The following is an 18,023-nucleotide window of genomic DNA, read 5'->3' on the forward strand; positions in this document are numbered from 1 at the left end:
CTTGTAGAAGGCCCCGTTCGTGGAACACCAGTAGTCAAATCGAAGACGAGGGTTATTTTCCGGGTTGATTTGGAAAAATATTACAGGGTTGAGTACTCCAATTTTGTTTGTTATTTGCGAGAGACTTGGTTTCCTCACAGGGATCGATTCGTATGTTGTTGGACTGACCAACACATTCACTTTGGGAGTACAACGACCAATAGAGTTGAAGGGTCTCATGCTCAGGTGAAGCGTGTACTAGGAAATGCAAACTGTCATGATTTTTTGAGTATGTTTAGCTTAATCCACCCGATTCTAGAGATCCAGATGTCCGAGATTAGAGCTACCTTCGAGAGAAGTATGATTGTAACTCAGCACCACCACCGGATTCCTTTGTTTCGTGAACTCAGAGGCCTTGTCTCACGCAAGTGTTTAGACTTGTTATTTGAAGAAATAGATACCCGCGTAAAGCGTGTTAAAGATGGAGAGATAAGGTGTTGGTGCTATTTGCGCACGAGCCATGGACTGCCATGTGCTCATGAATTAATTGAGTTTGAAGAGCAAGAGCGGTCCATCCCTTTGACTGCTATCGACCCCTTTTGGAAAACATTGTCTGCTTCTCCCAATGTGTCAGTGGGTGTTGGTCCCGATGTTGCACCTTCGATGGACTTGTTCATGAATAGGTTTGCAATGGTTTCTGAAGAAGAGCAGAGGGTTATGATTAGGAAGCTTATGGAGATTGCCGTACCAGAAAGTACATGGCTAGTACCGCCTTGTGAGGAAGCAAAAACCAAAGGTCGGCCGAAGGTAGTCTGCAGCCAAAAGCTTCAAACCGAGATGATAACTCTTCAAAGCGAGATCCATCTCATTTTGAACATTCTCAACGTGACCATGAAGAGTGGGTCTCGCACAACCAAACATTACGCCCACCCAAAACACCCACACTACACCAAGAAAGAAGTCTTCCCAAAACTACCAACCCAAAACATCCACACCACACCAACAAATAAGCCTTCTCCAAAAATACCAAAACAACCACACCAAGAAATAAACCTTCTCCCAAAATACCAAAAACAACAACCACACCACGAAATAAGCCTTCTCCAAAAACAAATCCACACCACCTAAATGTGAGAGATGGCTTAGACTTTGGAAAGACGAGGGGTCATAAGGATTACGGGTTGGATATTCTGAAGAAATGCATAAATACATTGTTAGAGTCCATGACCCTCGTTGGCGATGGCAACCAAAGGTTATAGAGCTTTCTGCATTGCATTAGGAAGAAGTCAAGAAGAATGGCCACAGATGATAAGGGAGTTGTAACGAAGAGCTTATGGACAACCTCCCATTTTATTGTACTTTGTACAATCAAAGTGAGGTTTTTATTCGATGAAGGAAATCCTACATGAAGAAGGTTACGCACCCTTAAATAAGTGGATGAGCATGCCTTTTGGTCGGATACTTATTTGCTTCAAGATTTAATGTTGTCCTTATGCATTTAGGAGCTCGCTGCTTCCTTCTCATGTCGCCGAGAACCCAAGCAAATCCTGAGAGAGTGACCCAAGTGTTGGGTACCGCACATGTTGGTGGAAATTATTTTGTCAATGTTGAACTTGTTGAAGATTGTCCGGTTCCTCCAGTAATGCGCCAATGGCTTAGAGCTCGATATGATATTGCTGAAAGTTGGAATTTGGCCTTGACAGCAAGGCAATTGCAATTTATGGCATTGAACATTCCCAATTTAATATGGGAAAATGAGCTCGTTGAAGACCCAACAGTACATGTTATCGACTAAGTTGTTTGTATGTTGTCGATATGATATTTTGATGTAATTTGTATTTTGATGTAATTTGGAACAAGTGTAATTTGATTTGATTTTTATGTTATCAATATTAGGGCTTTTATTTGATTTGATTTGGAAATCGAGTAATCGACTAAGTTGATTCGGACGGCAATCGAGTGATTTTGAAATCGAAATTATCGACTAAGTGATATATTGATGTAATTTGATATTTTGATGTAATTTGGAACAAATGTAATTTTATTTTATTTTTGTTATTTGGAAATAATGTTAGGGCTTTTATTTGATTTGATTTGGAAATCGAAAGATCGATTAAGTTGATTCGACGGCAATCGAAAGTGATTTGGAAATAGAAACGATCGACTAAGTTGATTCGACGTCAATCGAAAGTGATTTTGAAATCGAATGATCGACTAAGTTGATTCGGATGGCAATCGAAAGTGATCGACTAGTTGATTCGACCACAATCGAGTGATTTGAAATAACGTTAAGTATGTTGTCAATAATGACCGAAACTACACGGTGAAGTCGTTTGGCTTTAATACAAAAGCGACCCGCCCGGATCGTTTGGTCTAAAAGGGCAAACGATGTGGTCATGTCGTTTGCCTTTAGACCAAACGATCCGGCCGGGTCGCTTTGAGATTAAAAGCGAACGATCTGCCGTGGTCGCTTTTGGTATAAAGGAAAAACAATATCTTTGGTCGTTTGGCCTTTATGCCAAACGATGGCCGGGTCGTTTGGAAGAAAATTTTTCAAAATTCGCTTTTGTTTTTACAACACTTTCATATTCATCAAATTCCACTTTTCCATTCAAACATCAAATATCAAACACTCTCATTCATCAAATTCCACTTTTCCATTCAAACATCGATATCAAACACTCTCATTCATCAAATTCATCCATACATAAAATTCCATTCAAACATTAAACCCTAAACCTGAAACAAATTACATTCAAACATTAAACCCTAAACCCTAAACATTAAATTCCATTCAAACATTCATGCAAACATCATATCCATCAATTCATTCGAAGTTAACAAAATTACAAACCCTAAACTGAAACAAATTACATCCATCAAACTAAATTACAAAGTTACAAACCCTAAACCTAAACAAATCAACTATAAGCCCCACCAATGTACTTGCACCTAGTCAAGTTGTACTGTTCGAAGGAGGACCTTGCTTCCTCCTCGCATATCATTCCCACCAATTGCGGACCTCTCTAGCAAACGACTGGTTTCATCGATGACGCCGCTCATTTAAAAAAAGAAAAATCAAGATAAGTTACCAATCGAATGCAAAAATCACAATTAGAGAAAACTCAATTAAAAATCACAATACCTACAATCGGTGAACAGCGGTTAAGCGTTCTCTCTGGGAGGGATGAATAGGAAGAAGCTTCGGGGTTCACCAAAACTACATGAGAATTCCTCGCATACCAAGTCATGTAGTTTTGATGACACTCCCATGGATAAGACGAAATAGGTCCTCGGTTGCGAGTTGGATCACGTGGATTCTCGCCACGACTCCCGAAAGTGGCCCAATATTGGTCCAACTCACCTCATACCCGCGTCCCGCCATTAGTTCTTGTTCTCCAATTTGGCATTGGAGGATCTTTAGGTACAAGTTGCACGCGTGACCCAACCGACGCACCACCCTTGCGGCAAATAGTAAAAGCTCGACAATGTTGAAAAAACATAGCAATCCCTCAAAAATGCAATGTCATCGATCGGGTTTGTATCTCGATATTTTTGTAGGGATGTCAAACAACCTGAAACAAAATCAAATGTGTCATTAACAACTCTAATGATCAATTACTAAAAATAAATATAAACAAACTTAAATACCAAATTGTCATTGAATTTAATACTTACATTGAACTCATTCAAATCATCAATTATCGCCGATAAAACTGCAATACATACGTTATTATGTCGTAATAGTGTGGAGCGACCGATGTGTCTATGAGCACGCGGGTGAGAGACGAGATATAGTTGAAATTTGGGACTTGCCATGAATACCGAAAATACTCATATATCCATGCCTAGATATACACAAATAGTTAACATATTGATAGAGTAATAAAATTAACATTAAAAAAAAAAAATAAACTCTAAAATACTCAAGTTTTACCCAAGAAGAGTCATATAGCCGTAACCCCTTTCACCTTCGCACATGTGGCGGCCCGAGACCTCTATATAAAAAACGCCAAAATTGCCGCACCCCATGCATACTCTTCTATCTCACTGAATTTCAACAACGGCCTCGGATAACATATAGGCACTCCAGTCCCCGACTTGTCAAGAAAAAACGGCACATCCAAAGAAAAAAAAGAATAAAAGCTCTAACGAATCGTTGAACATCCCGAAACTTCGAGGCCTTCTACCACATTCCCCGGCAAAGCGTCACATATAGGGCTATCATGAATCTTGTTCGCAAAATGCTTCCGGATGAATTCTAGCCTTACTTTTGAAATGAACTTGCTAGCTTCCATCTCCTCACTCTAATCAAATCAATAGGGAGCCCCTGCACAAGATGTAAGAGATTTATCGATTGTTGTAAGTTCAAACTCATCGTCCCCTTTGCACCGCTCTTCCTCTAATCAGACTCCACAGATTTGGACAACATCGTCCAAAGTCACGATCATCTCCCCAACTAGCATATGGAAGGTGTTGGTCTCCGGATGCCATCTCTCCACAAAACGCAGATCAATGGTGGATCCATATGCTCGTGATAACCTTCCACGAGATCAAACAACCCAGTCCTTCTCAACTGCACGGCAAATCTCGGAGACCTTTCACATTCATTTTTGAAATTCCATTGGGATAACTTCTCTAAGTGTGAAACACACTTCAACGCTCCGCGATCCTCCTGAAACAACCTAGCACGCATTAGATATATATGAACATAAACAAAAGATTTTGTAAAAGACAATCAAAGTACACAAGAAAAACAAAATATTACCCTTCTCTCCCAAACATCGCGAGCGACATCCACCGCATAGTCATACAACAACTCTGACTCATACGGGCCTCCCCCATACACACCTCTTTGAAACTCCAAATCATCATTGGATTTTCTTACGAAATCCAATACCGGAGGTGCTTCTTCCACTGGTGGTAAGTCTTCTACCACATATTCTTCAACATCATCATCCTGCTCATCCTCCTCCTCACTCTCCTCCTCACTCTCACTCTCCTCTTCTACTATACTCTTCCCTTTGTCTAAACCTACATCTAAACCTACATTAGTATCACTATCTACACTATCTACACTATCTTCACTAAACGAATCAACCTCAGGAACCTCAGGAACCTCTTTTTCCAAATGGTCCCCCCTCTACGCTACCGATGCCGGTTAAGCCGTCTGCCCTATGTCTTTTTCTTCCAACTGCATCACCGCTAGAGGAACCGCCACCAAACAATTTCTTAACACCCTTGAATGTAGTTTTCGCTACATTCTTCACATTCTTTGATCGAGGACCCATCGCTACAAAGAAAAATAAAATAAGTATTAGTAAACCATATTTAAATAAACAATGTACAAAGAAAACCACTAGAAAAAAGAGATCATCCCAAATCGTAAAACTAATATACTTATAAGCTTGCTATGATAACTCCAAGTATATATGAAGAAATAGAATGAGTATGTTACACTATCCAAATTCTATCGAATTTTGGGCAGAGTTTCCTTTGTTTAGTCAACATTTCGTATACTTAAACTTGTCATAACCTGGAAATCAATAATGACATCCTTCCAACAACCATATGTACATAACACCCTATAAAATATTCAACCCACAATACAATTTCTGTCCCTCGTCAAGCATAGGGGAAGCCACCCAAAAAACCACCTTGATTGTACATTCAAGAATTTGATAACCAAAGAAAAAAGCTTCTCACCTATAATGCTTTACCGCCAGTTTGTTCCCCTCAGATCCGGACCTTAAGCAAGTACTGTGTAAAAGCTGCATGTAATCAAAGTCATTACTCATTAGTCAAGACTCAAGAACATAAGCAATATAAAAGGTGAGTAACAGAATGTACAGAGACACTAATCATAAAATGGTAAAAGTATCTTCTCTTATAACATCAAGCCCTAAAGGAAAATACTAGGTATGACAGATGAGCACTATGAAAGTTTAGCAACAAGATGTAAAGCAACTCATTTTTTAATTTTCAAACGGGGCTCTAAATCACATGTTTGGGGGTATCACCATGCTACCCCCTCTAAGGGGTAGCATCGCTAGTATTTCTCTAAGCGTATTATTACTAAAATGGAGAACTTTATAGAATGTAAAATAATCTCTAACAAAAGTAACTTCAAGTCTTCAACTTATGCAAATTAAATGCAGTCCAAGTCATATTGCAGCTTATGCTGCAATATGACTCCTCGTGTCATTTACTCGATCATACTATAGACCAACTTAATAGCATCCTAGATAGTAAAACAACAACCCCAAGTCCAGATGATACCCAAACATGGCTAAGCACTGCGATCACTCATCAAACTACATGTTTAGATGGTCTTCAAACTCACAAGTTTTTTAAAGAAAAAGAACTTATTCACGCTACTTTACAAAGCAATATTCAACATGTTAGTAACTCACTAGTCATACACAAAATCAATAGTTTCAAATAAGACGTTGAAAGTCAAGATCTTTGCAGGCGGAGACTACCGTCCGGATGATTTTCCGACTTGGGTATCAACCGAGAACTAAAAGCTTCTAGAATCTTCTATTAAGGACATTGAGGTCAATCTTTGCTGTAGTTGCTATGGATGGAACATGTACACATAGGACCATTAGTGAAGCACTTGCATTTGCTTCTTTGGTAGGGCGGTGGCGAAACAATTAATTCACGAATCTGCTTTGGGACTTATAATGAAAACAATATTATGGTTTCTACGCCAAGCGAGTAACGTAATGTTGGTTGGAGATGGAAAGGGCATAACAATTATTACAGGTTCTAAAAGTGCTGGTGGTGGTTCCACTACCCGCCGATCTGCATCTTTTGGTAAGGAACTAGTACATAAAACTTTATCTAGCTACTGAAAACTCTAAAGCAAATTTCATGGTGATATAACTTTAGGCTATTCTTTATTGACATCACATAATTTTATGTGACAAGTTAATATTCTGAAGACTAGCTAATCCTATCTTATCAATGAAAGAATCTATCTAAGACATCGAATTAGCTGGTCTTAACTTATTCAATGGTATTTTGTAAACAAACCACACATCCATGTCAGTGACATCTGTTTAAAATAACCATTGAATAAGTTAAAGTTAAAGGTATGAATGTACATCCGTACATAAATATATCTTTAATTACCAAAAAAAATAAACATATAGTATATGTGAATGTTTCATTATAGGCATCCCATTCGATCTATAGGTAACATCAACACCGAACCAGATCATCTAACGTTTGACTTTCTTACATAAGGTCATACAGGTCATACAAACACATGCTTGTATAATACGCAATAATTCTTTTATTTTTATTTGTAATTTTTTTTCTTTCAATCTCTTCTGCAATGGCATGCTCGGAGCTCAAAAGGAGATGTTGTTTGCCCAATACCTACACCAAACTTTCTCTTAAACAGACGGTCCATCGGAAACTTATATAGTGTATTTGATTATTAGCTTATATAGTGTCGTTCGTTAAACAAATTAATAAGACTGTAAACTAAAAGGTTTTGAGACTACACTGTGTAAGCTTATGAAGATATTATATAAGTTTTCGACGAACATGTCCATTTAAGAGAAAGCTTGATACCTACACTATAATATAAATACATATTACAATATAAAGATTCTCAAATACTAGAACTACTATATTTTTTTTTTTTATGTCAGTTGACTAAGGAATGAGCAGCATTTTTGTTGCCCATCCCACATGACATGATATGAATAGGCTTATAACTAATAAACACCAAAATTCAACAGTATCTAATTATAATATGGATTCATAGGCGGACAGTGGATTGAACTCACAAGTTAGATAAAGTACCATATCATAAAGGAGAAAAGCGGGCTGTTAAAACCGATCGCTCTTCTATATGATCAAATATACATGTTTACTGTATTTGTTTTTACAATATTGTTTTGGTTTAGTATTAATTTTCCACATTGTTAACTAGCTTATTGTGTATATGTTCTACTTAGGTGCTGGCGGTGATGGCTTTATTGCTCGAGACATATCCTTTGTCAATACTGCCAGTCCATCTAAGGGTCAAGTAGTCGCTCTTGTAGTCACTGCAGATAAATCTGTGTTTTATCGATGTTCCATTATTGGTTACCAAGACACTTTGTACACCCTCTCGAATCAACAATTTTACAGAGAGACTGATATCTATGGAACTAAAACCTAGTACACTTTAGTTCACACAATCGACACTTAGTACACTTTGTACCCTTAAAAAAAAATCTTTTGTTGTTCACTTTCAATGCATTGATTCTCTTTTTCAGTTTCTCTCGAAGAAAATATATAGGAAATTCGAGCTCATTTTCTCATACTATATAAAGATGAACAAGACAAACATCACATTCCCATAACTCATCAAATTAAAGTTTTGTCAGCTGTTCTCACTTTTTTCATTTTCTTAATCAAGATGACCATGCACACATTAGGAAAGTTCTTTGTGTTCCGCGAGTGGAGGACATGATGATAAGAACCAAGTGGAGTCTTATACCAAAACATATGAACTACTGACAAAACTTGGCGAGTTCACAGTTAGGCTCTTAACATCTAAGAGAAAAAACTTTTTTTTTTTTAAATGGTGAAGGTGAAGTACAATGAAGGGACTCAATTTATTCTTTCCTTATTTTGCACAGAAGATAATCGTTTCCCCCCACTACCCTAAATCTAGTCTAATCACCAAAGAAATAACTGACCACTTCTCCTCTTCGGTAAAGAACCAATGCAAAAGACAAATTTATCAGTGAAACCATAATAACAGGGCAAATTTATCCTTGCACACACAAGCTCAAGGTCCTCTTGCCATAACTATTGTAAATAAGATTTCATCTCAATGAGCCCTCACAAAATAAAATAGTAAACACTCGAAACACACTAAAAATTTCTAAATGAACACCCGCCGAGGTCTATCGGCCTTTATCTCTCAAGTTGGATTTGCTTTCGTTCTTCCTAAATCACCATCCCGGGAAACACAATTCACAACACTTACAGAATAGGGTTCATTACTAAACACTCAAACCACTCTAAGAAATTAATAAATGAACACACTTAAGTCTAAAGTTGAACTGCTCAATTCTTCCTAATCTTCATTCCAGTTAACATGGGTCATAACTTTCAAAGAAATTTGTAGATGACCACGAAATGCAACAACATATCAAGTTTCAGAGCCATATAATTCACTCTTACAACTTAACTTCTGGGCAATGGAAATAGCTAATATGAATCACTTAAACCATTATGGCTTCACTACCATCCTTGACAGTAGCTAACGGAAGCTGCTACCCAAACTACCAATAATCTAGTAAACATATATTAAAAATAGTTAACTAAAAGAAATGTGGTCAAAAACTTTTACCAAAACGATAGCCATCCAATATAATAAGATTCATCACAAACTTTATCTAAAAATAACAACACTAGTTTAACACTCAATTCAAACACAAGTAAATCAAAATGATAACTGAACCAAATCAAACACTCAGTTTAAACACAAGTACACTTGCATCTGTATTACCTGTTCTTAGTGGGGTTTTTGGCCCCATTTGCTCATTGACTCGTCACTGTCAATGTTCGTTCTAACCATATCCTTAAGCCCCACATCATAAGACACTGTACAACCCTAAGGATACTAATACATGCTCTCAAATTACAACAACCATAAAGAGGTAGGATAGCTTGCATCTTGAAACATCAAAGTTGGTCTGACCTTAACGAACATGCCACACAAGGTGGGCTATGCATCTAACATCACCAGTGTACATACAACATATATCTAACATCACCGAATATCTAACATCACCAAATACTTCAAAAATGTCATCTCTAACGGTAAGCAGTGGCTATGTATCTCTCATAACCCCAGCAGGAAGGGTCCCTCGACCAGTTAAGACAGTAGGGGTGCTTACCGTTTGGTGCGCCTATGTTGTGTTACAGTCATGGCTACAAGCCTACGATAGTCATTCAATATTGAATGCCTCCTTGCTTATAAACTCTCTCAAAACACTGGTTTAAAAAAAAAATTACGGTTGAATGGGTTATCTATAAATTCAGATTTGAAGGGTCCATATCCTTCAATAGTGACAATCATATTGTGTAACAAAAAAGCAATGTACAACCAAAAGGTACAGTTTCATGGCTAAACATACAAAGGAGCACCAACTGCGAAGACACAACATCTCAAACACACAAAGGAACACCAACGACAAAACCAAACACCTCAAGCACATGGGATGTTTCCAAAATAGTATATATAGCCAATGCAATTAAACTTCATAACACAAATCGAGATGGGTGGTCATTAAAAACACTAATCAGGAACAAACCACAATCCAATAAATTTCAGTTCGTACCTTCAGACTGGAAATGAATCAAAGAGTACAATGCAAGAATCAAACAACTGGAAATGACGAAATTGCATTGGGCGCCACCAAAATTACATTGGGCAGCCTCCAACTAACATGGTTATATCAGTCTGATGATATAACCATGTTAAGCCTCCAACTATATGGGCTTCTTATGTCTAAAATGATTCAAGAAGGGATCAGACCAGACGTTATTGATGCTTCACTTTTTCGATACACAAAGAGATGGATTCATGAAGATGAGGAAGGTAGCCCTTCAACTCATGAGGAGAACTATCAGAGAGAAATCATTGAAACAGTGGAGACGCTTTTGTCCAATCAAATAGAGGTCCTCCCTTGCAAGCTGTTGTTTGAAATGCTCCGAAGTGCGATTTTATTGGAAGCCAGCACCAAATGCAGGTATGGTTTTGAGAACAGAATAGGTAGACAGCTTATTGAAGCGACAGTAGAAGACCTGCTGACACCATTTCAAGGTTATGCCTGTGAAGTTCAATATGATACTGAGTGTGTGAAAAGGATATTGAAGGCTTTCTATTCAAACTACACATGTTCGGATCAATCCGGACTGATCAAAGTTGCAGACCTTATTGATGATTTTTTGACAGTGGTTGCAAAGGAGTTTGATCTGAATAAGGATACATTTATGTCGCTGTTGAAGTTATCGGCAGCAGCATCAAATGACTTGCATCGTACTTCAGATGGAATGTACCATGCAATAGACGTTTACTTAAACAAGCATAAGTACCACCTGACAGAGTCTGAAAGAGACGAAGTGTGTCAGTTGTTGGATTGCAATAGAATGTCCTCGAAAGCATGCAGACATGCTGCACAAAATGAGCGTTTACCTCTGCGAATGGTGGTGCAAACTCTGTTTGTTGGCCAGTTACAACTAAGAGATGCTATCACCAGCAGGATAGGTGATTCAGAAAACGGATCCCAAAAGGAGGAAATGACGTTGGTTGGTGATGGTTGTAATGGTGAGGATGCAAGGATGGAGATGGAGAAAATAGATAGTAAGGTTATGGTGTTGGAGAAAGAGTGTTTATTGATGAAGAGACATATAGAGACAGGTGTTGGAGAAAAGAGGAGGAAGGGTGTGTGGAAGAAGTTGAAGAGAAAATTTGGGTGCGTCATTAGCATGACTGACTGTGATTGCCAAGTTAACAAGAAGGTCCATCCATGAAACTGTTTTTTATTTTTGATTTCATTCTTGATCTTAATCACTCTTGATGTGTATCCTGAGCATTATAAATGTTAGTTGTTCTATTTTGCTTAGATTTTGTTTGTAACGTGAAAACTGTTCAATTCCTCTTCCCTTTATAAGTAACTTGATCTAACAAAGAATGCAGAGTGCAGAATGTGAGACCTTGCTGTAGTTTCAATGGGATTGTTATGCCTCATAATAACTTGTGGTGATGCTAACATATTTTCCTTGTTAAAAGATGATGTAAGACTTGTAGTACAATCTGTGAAAAGCTGGAAGGAGAGGTTAGTATACAGTGGTCTGGGGACTCAGTCACTCGTGATTTTTTATGCACTTGAATAGTTGAATGTCAGATTTGCTATTTGTAGGGGGTAACTATCTTAAGCATCACACCCCCTCCAAAACAACCCAAGTCTAGAATTGTGGACATTCAATTTCACCTTATTTGGTTGTCGTTGGAGTAATCTGACAGTGCCTTTAGATGGTCTATAAAACGAAGAAACTGAATCTGTGAAGCCAAATTTAAAATTTCTGAAGTGGGCAACCATATGAGTTTGTTCGTCACTACAATATACGTGATCCTTCAGAATGCCCAGATCCCTCCCAGATCCCTTCATATATCCTTGCATCTACTAGGTTTTTGTTTCAGTTTGAGTGTCACACAGCTCACAAGTTTTTAACTTTCCAAATCCTCACATGTATAATGAGCTAGGAATCACGAGTTCAAAAAAGTACAGCCCCCAAATCTACATGAATCATGATATTGGCAGGAATGCAGGATGGTGGTGGGAATTGGACGAGATAAAATGTAACTTGGTTATAACAGACTGCTCACAAGTCTCAACACCATTGCCTTATAAAGTATAGCCTATTAAGTCAATAACAGATTCTCATGAAAATGTTAAAAAGAAACCCAAAATATAGCCACTATTATTTCTGAAAGGAGCACCAGATCCATCCAAGCCAAGATCGTCACTAGATGATCCATCAATAATAATTAATTTTTCTAATGTCTATTATTATCGATAAAAAAAAAAAAAAAAACTCTGTTATCTATGAACTAGGGTTTAAATGTTTCCCCCCAGTCACTGAGATAGCTACTAGGATGCCATATCTAGCAAAAATGGATTCTTTCAGGAAAGACATGACGGTTTTATGGTCATTGCTCCTACACGAGATGGCCTCGATCCATTTTGACTTTTAATGATGCTTTCAAAGGACTGTTGTTGTCCTGCTCAAAGCTAGCATATAGTACGCATAACAAATTAACACAGATATACAAGTGCACGTACTATATGGTTATGTCCATTACAGGCATTTTGAATAGGTGAACTATCAAATGACATACACCTCAATGTTTTATTACACATATCAGTGAGACTGTAGCACACACACACACAAAGAAAGCTTGCTATTGCCTTATTCTGCCAGGCAATGGGGGCTGAACCATATGAGATATTCACTAACATTTTTCTTGTTCCCAAAATTCCATTCGCCAACAAATTGAAAAAATTCATCTCATCAGTCTCTGTAACTATAAGAACCCAAAATTAATATATGAATACAGATATTATCCAAAATACAATTACAAGTCATGATACTTTTATCACATCACAACACCATGAATCAATAAAGAACGAATGGACAGGTCATTGTCTCCTTAGCATTTCGACGTTCCTAATCAATGTTTATTTGAAGTGTTAATGTTATTAAACGCATCACATTTGTGCCTAACTTCTCCTTGGTTTCCAACCTTAACTTCAAGCCTACTAACTTTCTCAATAGCCAGAGCAAAGGCATTGAAGAACTCTGTCTGGTTTGCTGCATACCTCTCTGCAAAAGGTCTTGTTCTAGGATCAGCAAGCATGATTTGATCAGTTGTTAACAACCCTAATCCTCTTTTCAAGTTTTGATAATACATGTTATCAAATTTCCCTGGTGTAACTACGTCGTTGAAGGCTGCCATTGACGGATTGGTATGGTAGTTGGTGCAAAGCTGCTTTAGTCCTTTTGCGAACTCAGGATTCAATGTCGGGTCAATATCAGATGTATTGCTGTAGTTGTAGATTCTATTGGCGAATTCTTTACAATGTGAGAATCCAATAGTGTGACCGCCAATAAGAGCTACAAGTTCTTGTTCTGATATGCCCTTTGATTTAAATATAGCAAGGATTTGATCCATTGACATTGAAGGCATAGGGAGTTTTCCTTCAACGTCAGAGTACCTTGAAACCAAACTATCTTTCCTTCCCAATCGAACTTTGTAGAATGGACCTCCCACCATTTTTATAAAATCACGGGTAGCTTGAGATAGAATGTCAGAACAAGAAACAATACCAGGACAAGCGAGTTCAAGGGCAGCTTTAGCGCGAGTAATGACATCGAAAGCATCTCCAGGAAGGTTTAGGTTCATTTCATGATCGCGTTCAGCTTTGTTGAATGAGTTTGAGGATACAAGGACTGAAGCATCACAACCATTGATCATACAGTCATGCAAGAAAACGCGAAGGGTGGCAGCAGCCGCCGTTGGAGTAGCAGATTGCTTGTTATACACGGTGTCTTGAATGATTTTTTCGAACTGTGGGCAGGATTTGACGTAGTAATCGGTGGTGAGCTTTGCATTTGCATGCAAAGAAGAGAGGGAAATGAGGAGGACAAGGAGGGGGAACGAACCCATGAGGAAAAGTGAATGGGATTGAGATCTGCTTCCTCAATGAAGAATAGGGAAAGGGAAGAAGATAGAGGAAGCAGACCTGATGGAGGATCGAGGCAAATGAAGGGTATGGAAGGAAAACAAAGGAGGAGTGTGGTTAAGAGACGTTTTAGGAGGATACACCTATAATTGGCTTTCTTTTGTTTCAAATAAACTCTAAATTTGGTCATTCATTTGTGGACCTGTCTTTTTGAAGTTCAAATCCCAGATGGAAGGGGTGATCACTGACCAGTAGCCAAAATTTAACCTTCCCTTTTTATTCCTCACACCTCGATACCAAGTTACCAACCACACTGTGAAGCTCTGTTTTTTTTTTTTTTTTTTTAAGTAAATTTTATTCAATTGGTTGCACAATATGGTACAAGTGTGTGAGAAACTCACTTACAACTTACAACGTGCAAAACCAGTGCACAAGTGGACTAGATACCTCCTAAAACCACTTAGCAAACCCCAATACCATAAAGCTCTTCTCAACAAGAAATTACGCCCCAAACGACGACCTGTAGGCCCCAAGATTCCACCCTATCACACTAGTAACAAAGTTATTACTAGGGGTGCACCTAGTTAGTCAACATGATCAGCTTCATGTTCCCGTTATTACTAGGGGTGCACCTAGTTAGTCAACATGATCAGCTTCATGTTCCCTCTCTAAGATAGATTGAAGCCCCACAGTTTGTTCATTCCCATAACTCTTAGTGTTATTCACCTGTATTTCCCCGAGAAGCTTTTCAAGGCCCATTCTTCCCGATCTAGGTGTTATTCCCAAGTTGGTTGCCAATGGCATGACCATGTATTTGATCCAATCGCGAGGGTCGTCAGTATTTTGACACTTGTACACTCTTTTCGCAATATCACCAATGTTCTCTTCATTAAGACTTTCATCGTACAAGCTCCGATCGCAATCTTCTGATACAGTATTGTCAATAGAGGCACTCCCAAAAACACTCTACTTGGATTCGCGGTGAATGCGGTTGATATAATGAAAGGGATGAAGGCCCCGGGTCTGATATAGCTTTCTTAGTCTTGCTCTGGTTATCTTTTGATCTATGCCTCTCCTTACCATTACGGACTCTGAAAGCACTAAATTGTCTGCTGAGCCTATTGGGCCAAAAAGTGCCCCCCCATATACCGGCCAAGTCTTTTTTTCCTATGTCTATCGTAGACTTTTCTTATTTTCTTTTGGGCTTCAATGTTTATACCCGAACTGACGGCCCTATCTTGAAAGACACCTGAATATGTGTTTTGGGCCTCCAAAGATGGAGTACGCACCACTTCTTGAACAGGAGCATGTGACGCTGACCCCTCACAAGCTGTGTTATAAACCTCGACCTCATTGTTGGCAGGTTCCTGATTAACCTGATTAGAGGATTCAAAATTTGAATTTTGAATTTCTTCCACAACGTCTCCAAACCCAGGTGGCCTACTCAACTCTGTTGTGACGTCAGCACAGCTTGCTACACAATTTTGGGGACAACTCTCTGAATGAACCTGATCCACCGGAGAAGAGTTGCTTCCTTGAATTGCTATGTCTTCAGCTACGCACGCCGGCCACTCTAAGATTTCTTCTTCCTCCAAAGCATCAATCTCGATATCTATCTCCACCCACACAGGAAATACATATCCCCTTTCTTCCAAGCTAATGATTCTTGGAATGGCACCCAAGTCAATAACTTGGACTTTAACCCAAGTTTTCTTACCACAAGAGTTCATAGAATAATCATCAAGCTCTACCAAGATACCAAAACCTTTTATGAGAGAAAGAACTATTTCTTTGGTTCTGAGATGTAAAGGGATGCCCGAAAGAGCCAATGAGACTTTTCTGGTTTTAAAGATGGAATTAGAGATACTGCCCAATTATGGATTCCAACGCTTAAAGATGACTTCTCCTTCCCCAAATCGAAGAGTCGGCATCTTCATCAATCTCTCCACCTCTCTCTCAGACCGGAGAAAAAGTAGAGCTCCTCCAGATTCCATAACTCTAACATCCGCAATACCAAACACAGTTTCAAGATTACGTTGCACCCAGCCCCAATTTGGACTCATGTTTTTAAAGTAACATAGCACCGTTGTCACCCACCATGATGAATTCAAGACAACACCTTCTGAGTTCACCACCACTTTAGGATTACTGTGGCCCCAAGCACCCTTCAACGACCGATATTGGTTGTTCAAAGGAGATGAGCTCCTTATCCCTTGGTTCAACTGTTGAGAAACGTCTATGCTTGGAGTTTGTCTCGCTATGCCCTGATCTTGGGCAAAAGAATCAAGCTTTTTCAGAAATTTCAACCCAAAATCAGCCCAACCATTTCTATTCTTACCAGCCGGAACACATATCAATGCCCTTTTCTTTGATCTATGCCTACTGCATGCCAACAAATGAAGGAAGTCCCCCTTTCCATTCTTTCGAATAGTACCGATAAGCTTACCCAAGCTGTCGGTGTGGTAGATCAGCACCCCATAGCTCAAAAGACCCAGTGAACTTTGACAGAGCAGGTTCCCTAACCATCTACCACCCCCAACAGTGGTGGAGCAAACAAAAACCCCCCTACTGCCTCTTTCTGTTAGGTTCAACTCCTCCCCACCACAAGTAACATTCCCCCAATCTACGTCGAAAGACTTACCTTCCACCACAATGAAGTCCCTCTCACAATTCATCACTCATACCTATTACAAGTGCGTTTCATTGTGATCGCCATAACAGTTCATCACTCATAACAGTTGATTGATCGCCAATGAATTGAAAAACGGTTATTAGAAGGCAAGTGGCTTAGTATTCTCAATTCTCTGGGTGCGTTTCATACCATGAGAAACTTGTTCATATACCTCATAATTTGATTGTTACTATGCTTATGCTTTACATGTAGAGGACTTTCGGCTAAGCCACCACTGACTGTGAAGCTCTGTTTCCATCACCATTACATTGTTACTGTCACCGCCATCACCTCATCTTTTGTTTCTTCGCTGATATTTCTCCAACAAACTCCTTTAAGGCTTGGCCAGGTTTAAAGATATTCACTCACAACAGCATCTTCAAACTCTTTTCTCCAACGCTTTAAATCCACGCACCTCTTCTGCTTCCATGATCAGTCAATTATCGGAGAATTTCAGTTTTTCAACTTAAAGCTATCAAAGTAGCACAAATTAACAGAAAAACAATTTCAACAAAAAAAATGCAGATTCTGTGAAACGAATCATCTGGGGAAAAAAATAGCAACAATAACAACTGCAATTCTTTTGCTTTGAAACACCCTTACACCCCCCATAGTACAAATCAAGTTCTTTTCACTCGAAAGTCTGAATTTCTCAGGCGACAGCAAACATTTTTTATTAGAGTCTGCTGAGGTAAAAAAACAAAGGCTGAAGTCATAAGAGCATTTGTTTGTGCTGCAGTAAGTGCCATTTGGTATAAGAGAAATAACATAAAATTTCAAGCTTCCTAGAAGTCAGCTCAAGTCCTTGTTCCAAGTTTCATTGCACACACAAACTTCTACATTCAAGCAAATATAGAACAGGATCCCAATACAGTGGACAACACGGTACTGCTGAACCAATTGGGTATTCATGCCAACTTCAGGGGCGTAACACCCATTCAGTGCATCTGGCTCAAACCAGAGACGGAGGGTTAAACCGAACACAGATGGTTATGCTGGACATGGTAAAGGTGGGATAGAAGGTATTGTCAGAGATGAGATGGGGAAACCTTAAATTGCTTTCGCTGGTAGCAACACTAATGATTCTGTACTGTTTCAAGAACTACTTG

The 18,023-nt window shown here is 38.8% G+C and overlaps 1 protein-coding gene and 1 pseudogene across 2 annotated transcripts; one reads left to right on the top strand and one right to left on the bottom strand.

Annotated features, from left to right (window-relative positions):
- The first annotated feature begins 10,160 nt into the window (after positions 1–10,160).
- On the top strand, positions 10,161–11,678 carry LOC147497943 (BTB/POZ domain-containing protein At3g03510-like). Its single transcript, XM_086559012.1, has one exon. It carries the CDS (start codon positions 10,348–10,350, stop codon positions 11,527–11,529), a length of 1,182 nt encoding a protein of 393 aa, XP_086415138.1. The 5' UTR covers positions 10,161–10,347; the 3' UTR covers positions 11,530–11,678.
- Positions 11,679–13,083: 1,405 nt separating this feature from the next.
- Positions 13,084–14,576, bottom strand: LOC147497944 (peroxidase 41 pseudogene; annotated as a pseudogene). Its single transcript, XR_015195337.1, has one exon. The product of XR_015195337.1 is annotated as a peroxidase 41 pseudogene (transcript).
- Positions 14,577–18,023: the final 3,447 nt, after the last annotated feature.

Source organism: Coptis chinensis, chromosome 5 (assembly GCF_015680905.1).
Source record: "Coptis chinensis isolate HL-2020 chromosome 5, ASM1568090v1, whole genome shotgun sequence".
NCBI lineage: Eukaryota > Viridiplantae > Streptophyta > Magnoliopsida > Ranunculales > Ranunculaceae > Coptis > Coptis chinensis.

Coding starts and splice junctions, on each gene's coding strand:
- LOC147497943 (XM_086559012.1), top strand. CDS start 10,348: ATGAATCAAAGAGTACAATGCAAGAATCAAACAACTGGAAATGACGAA.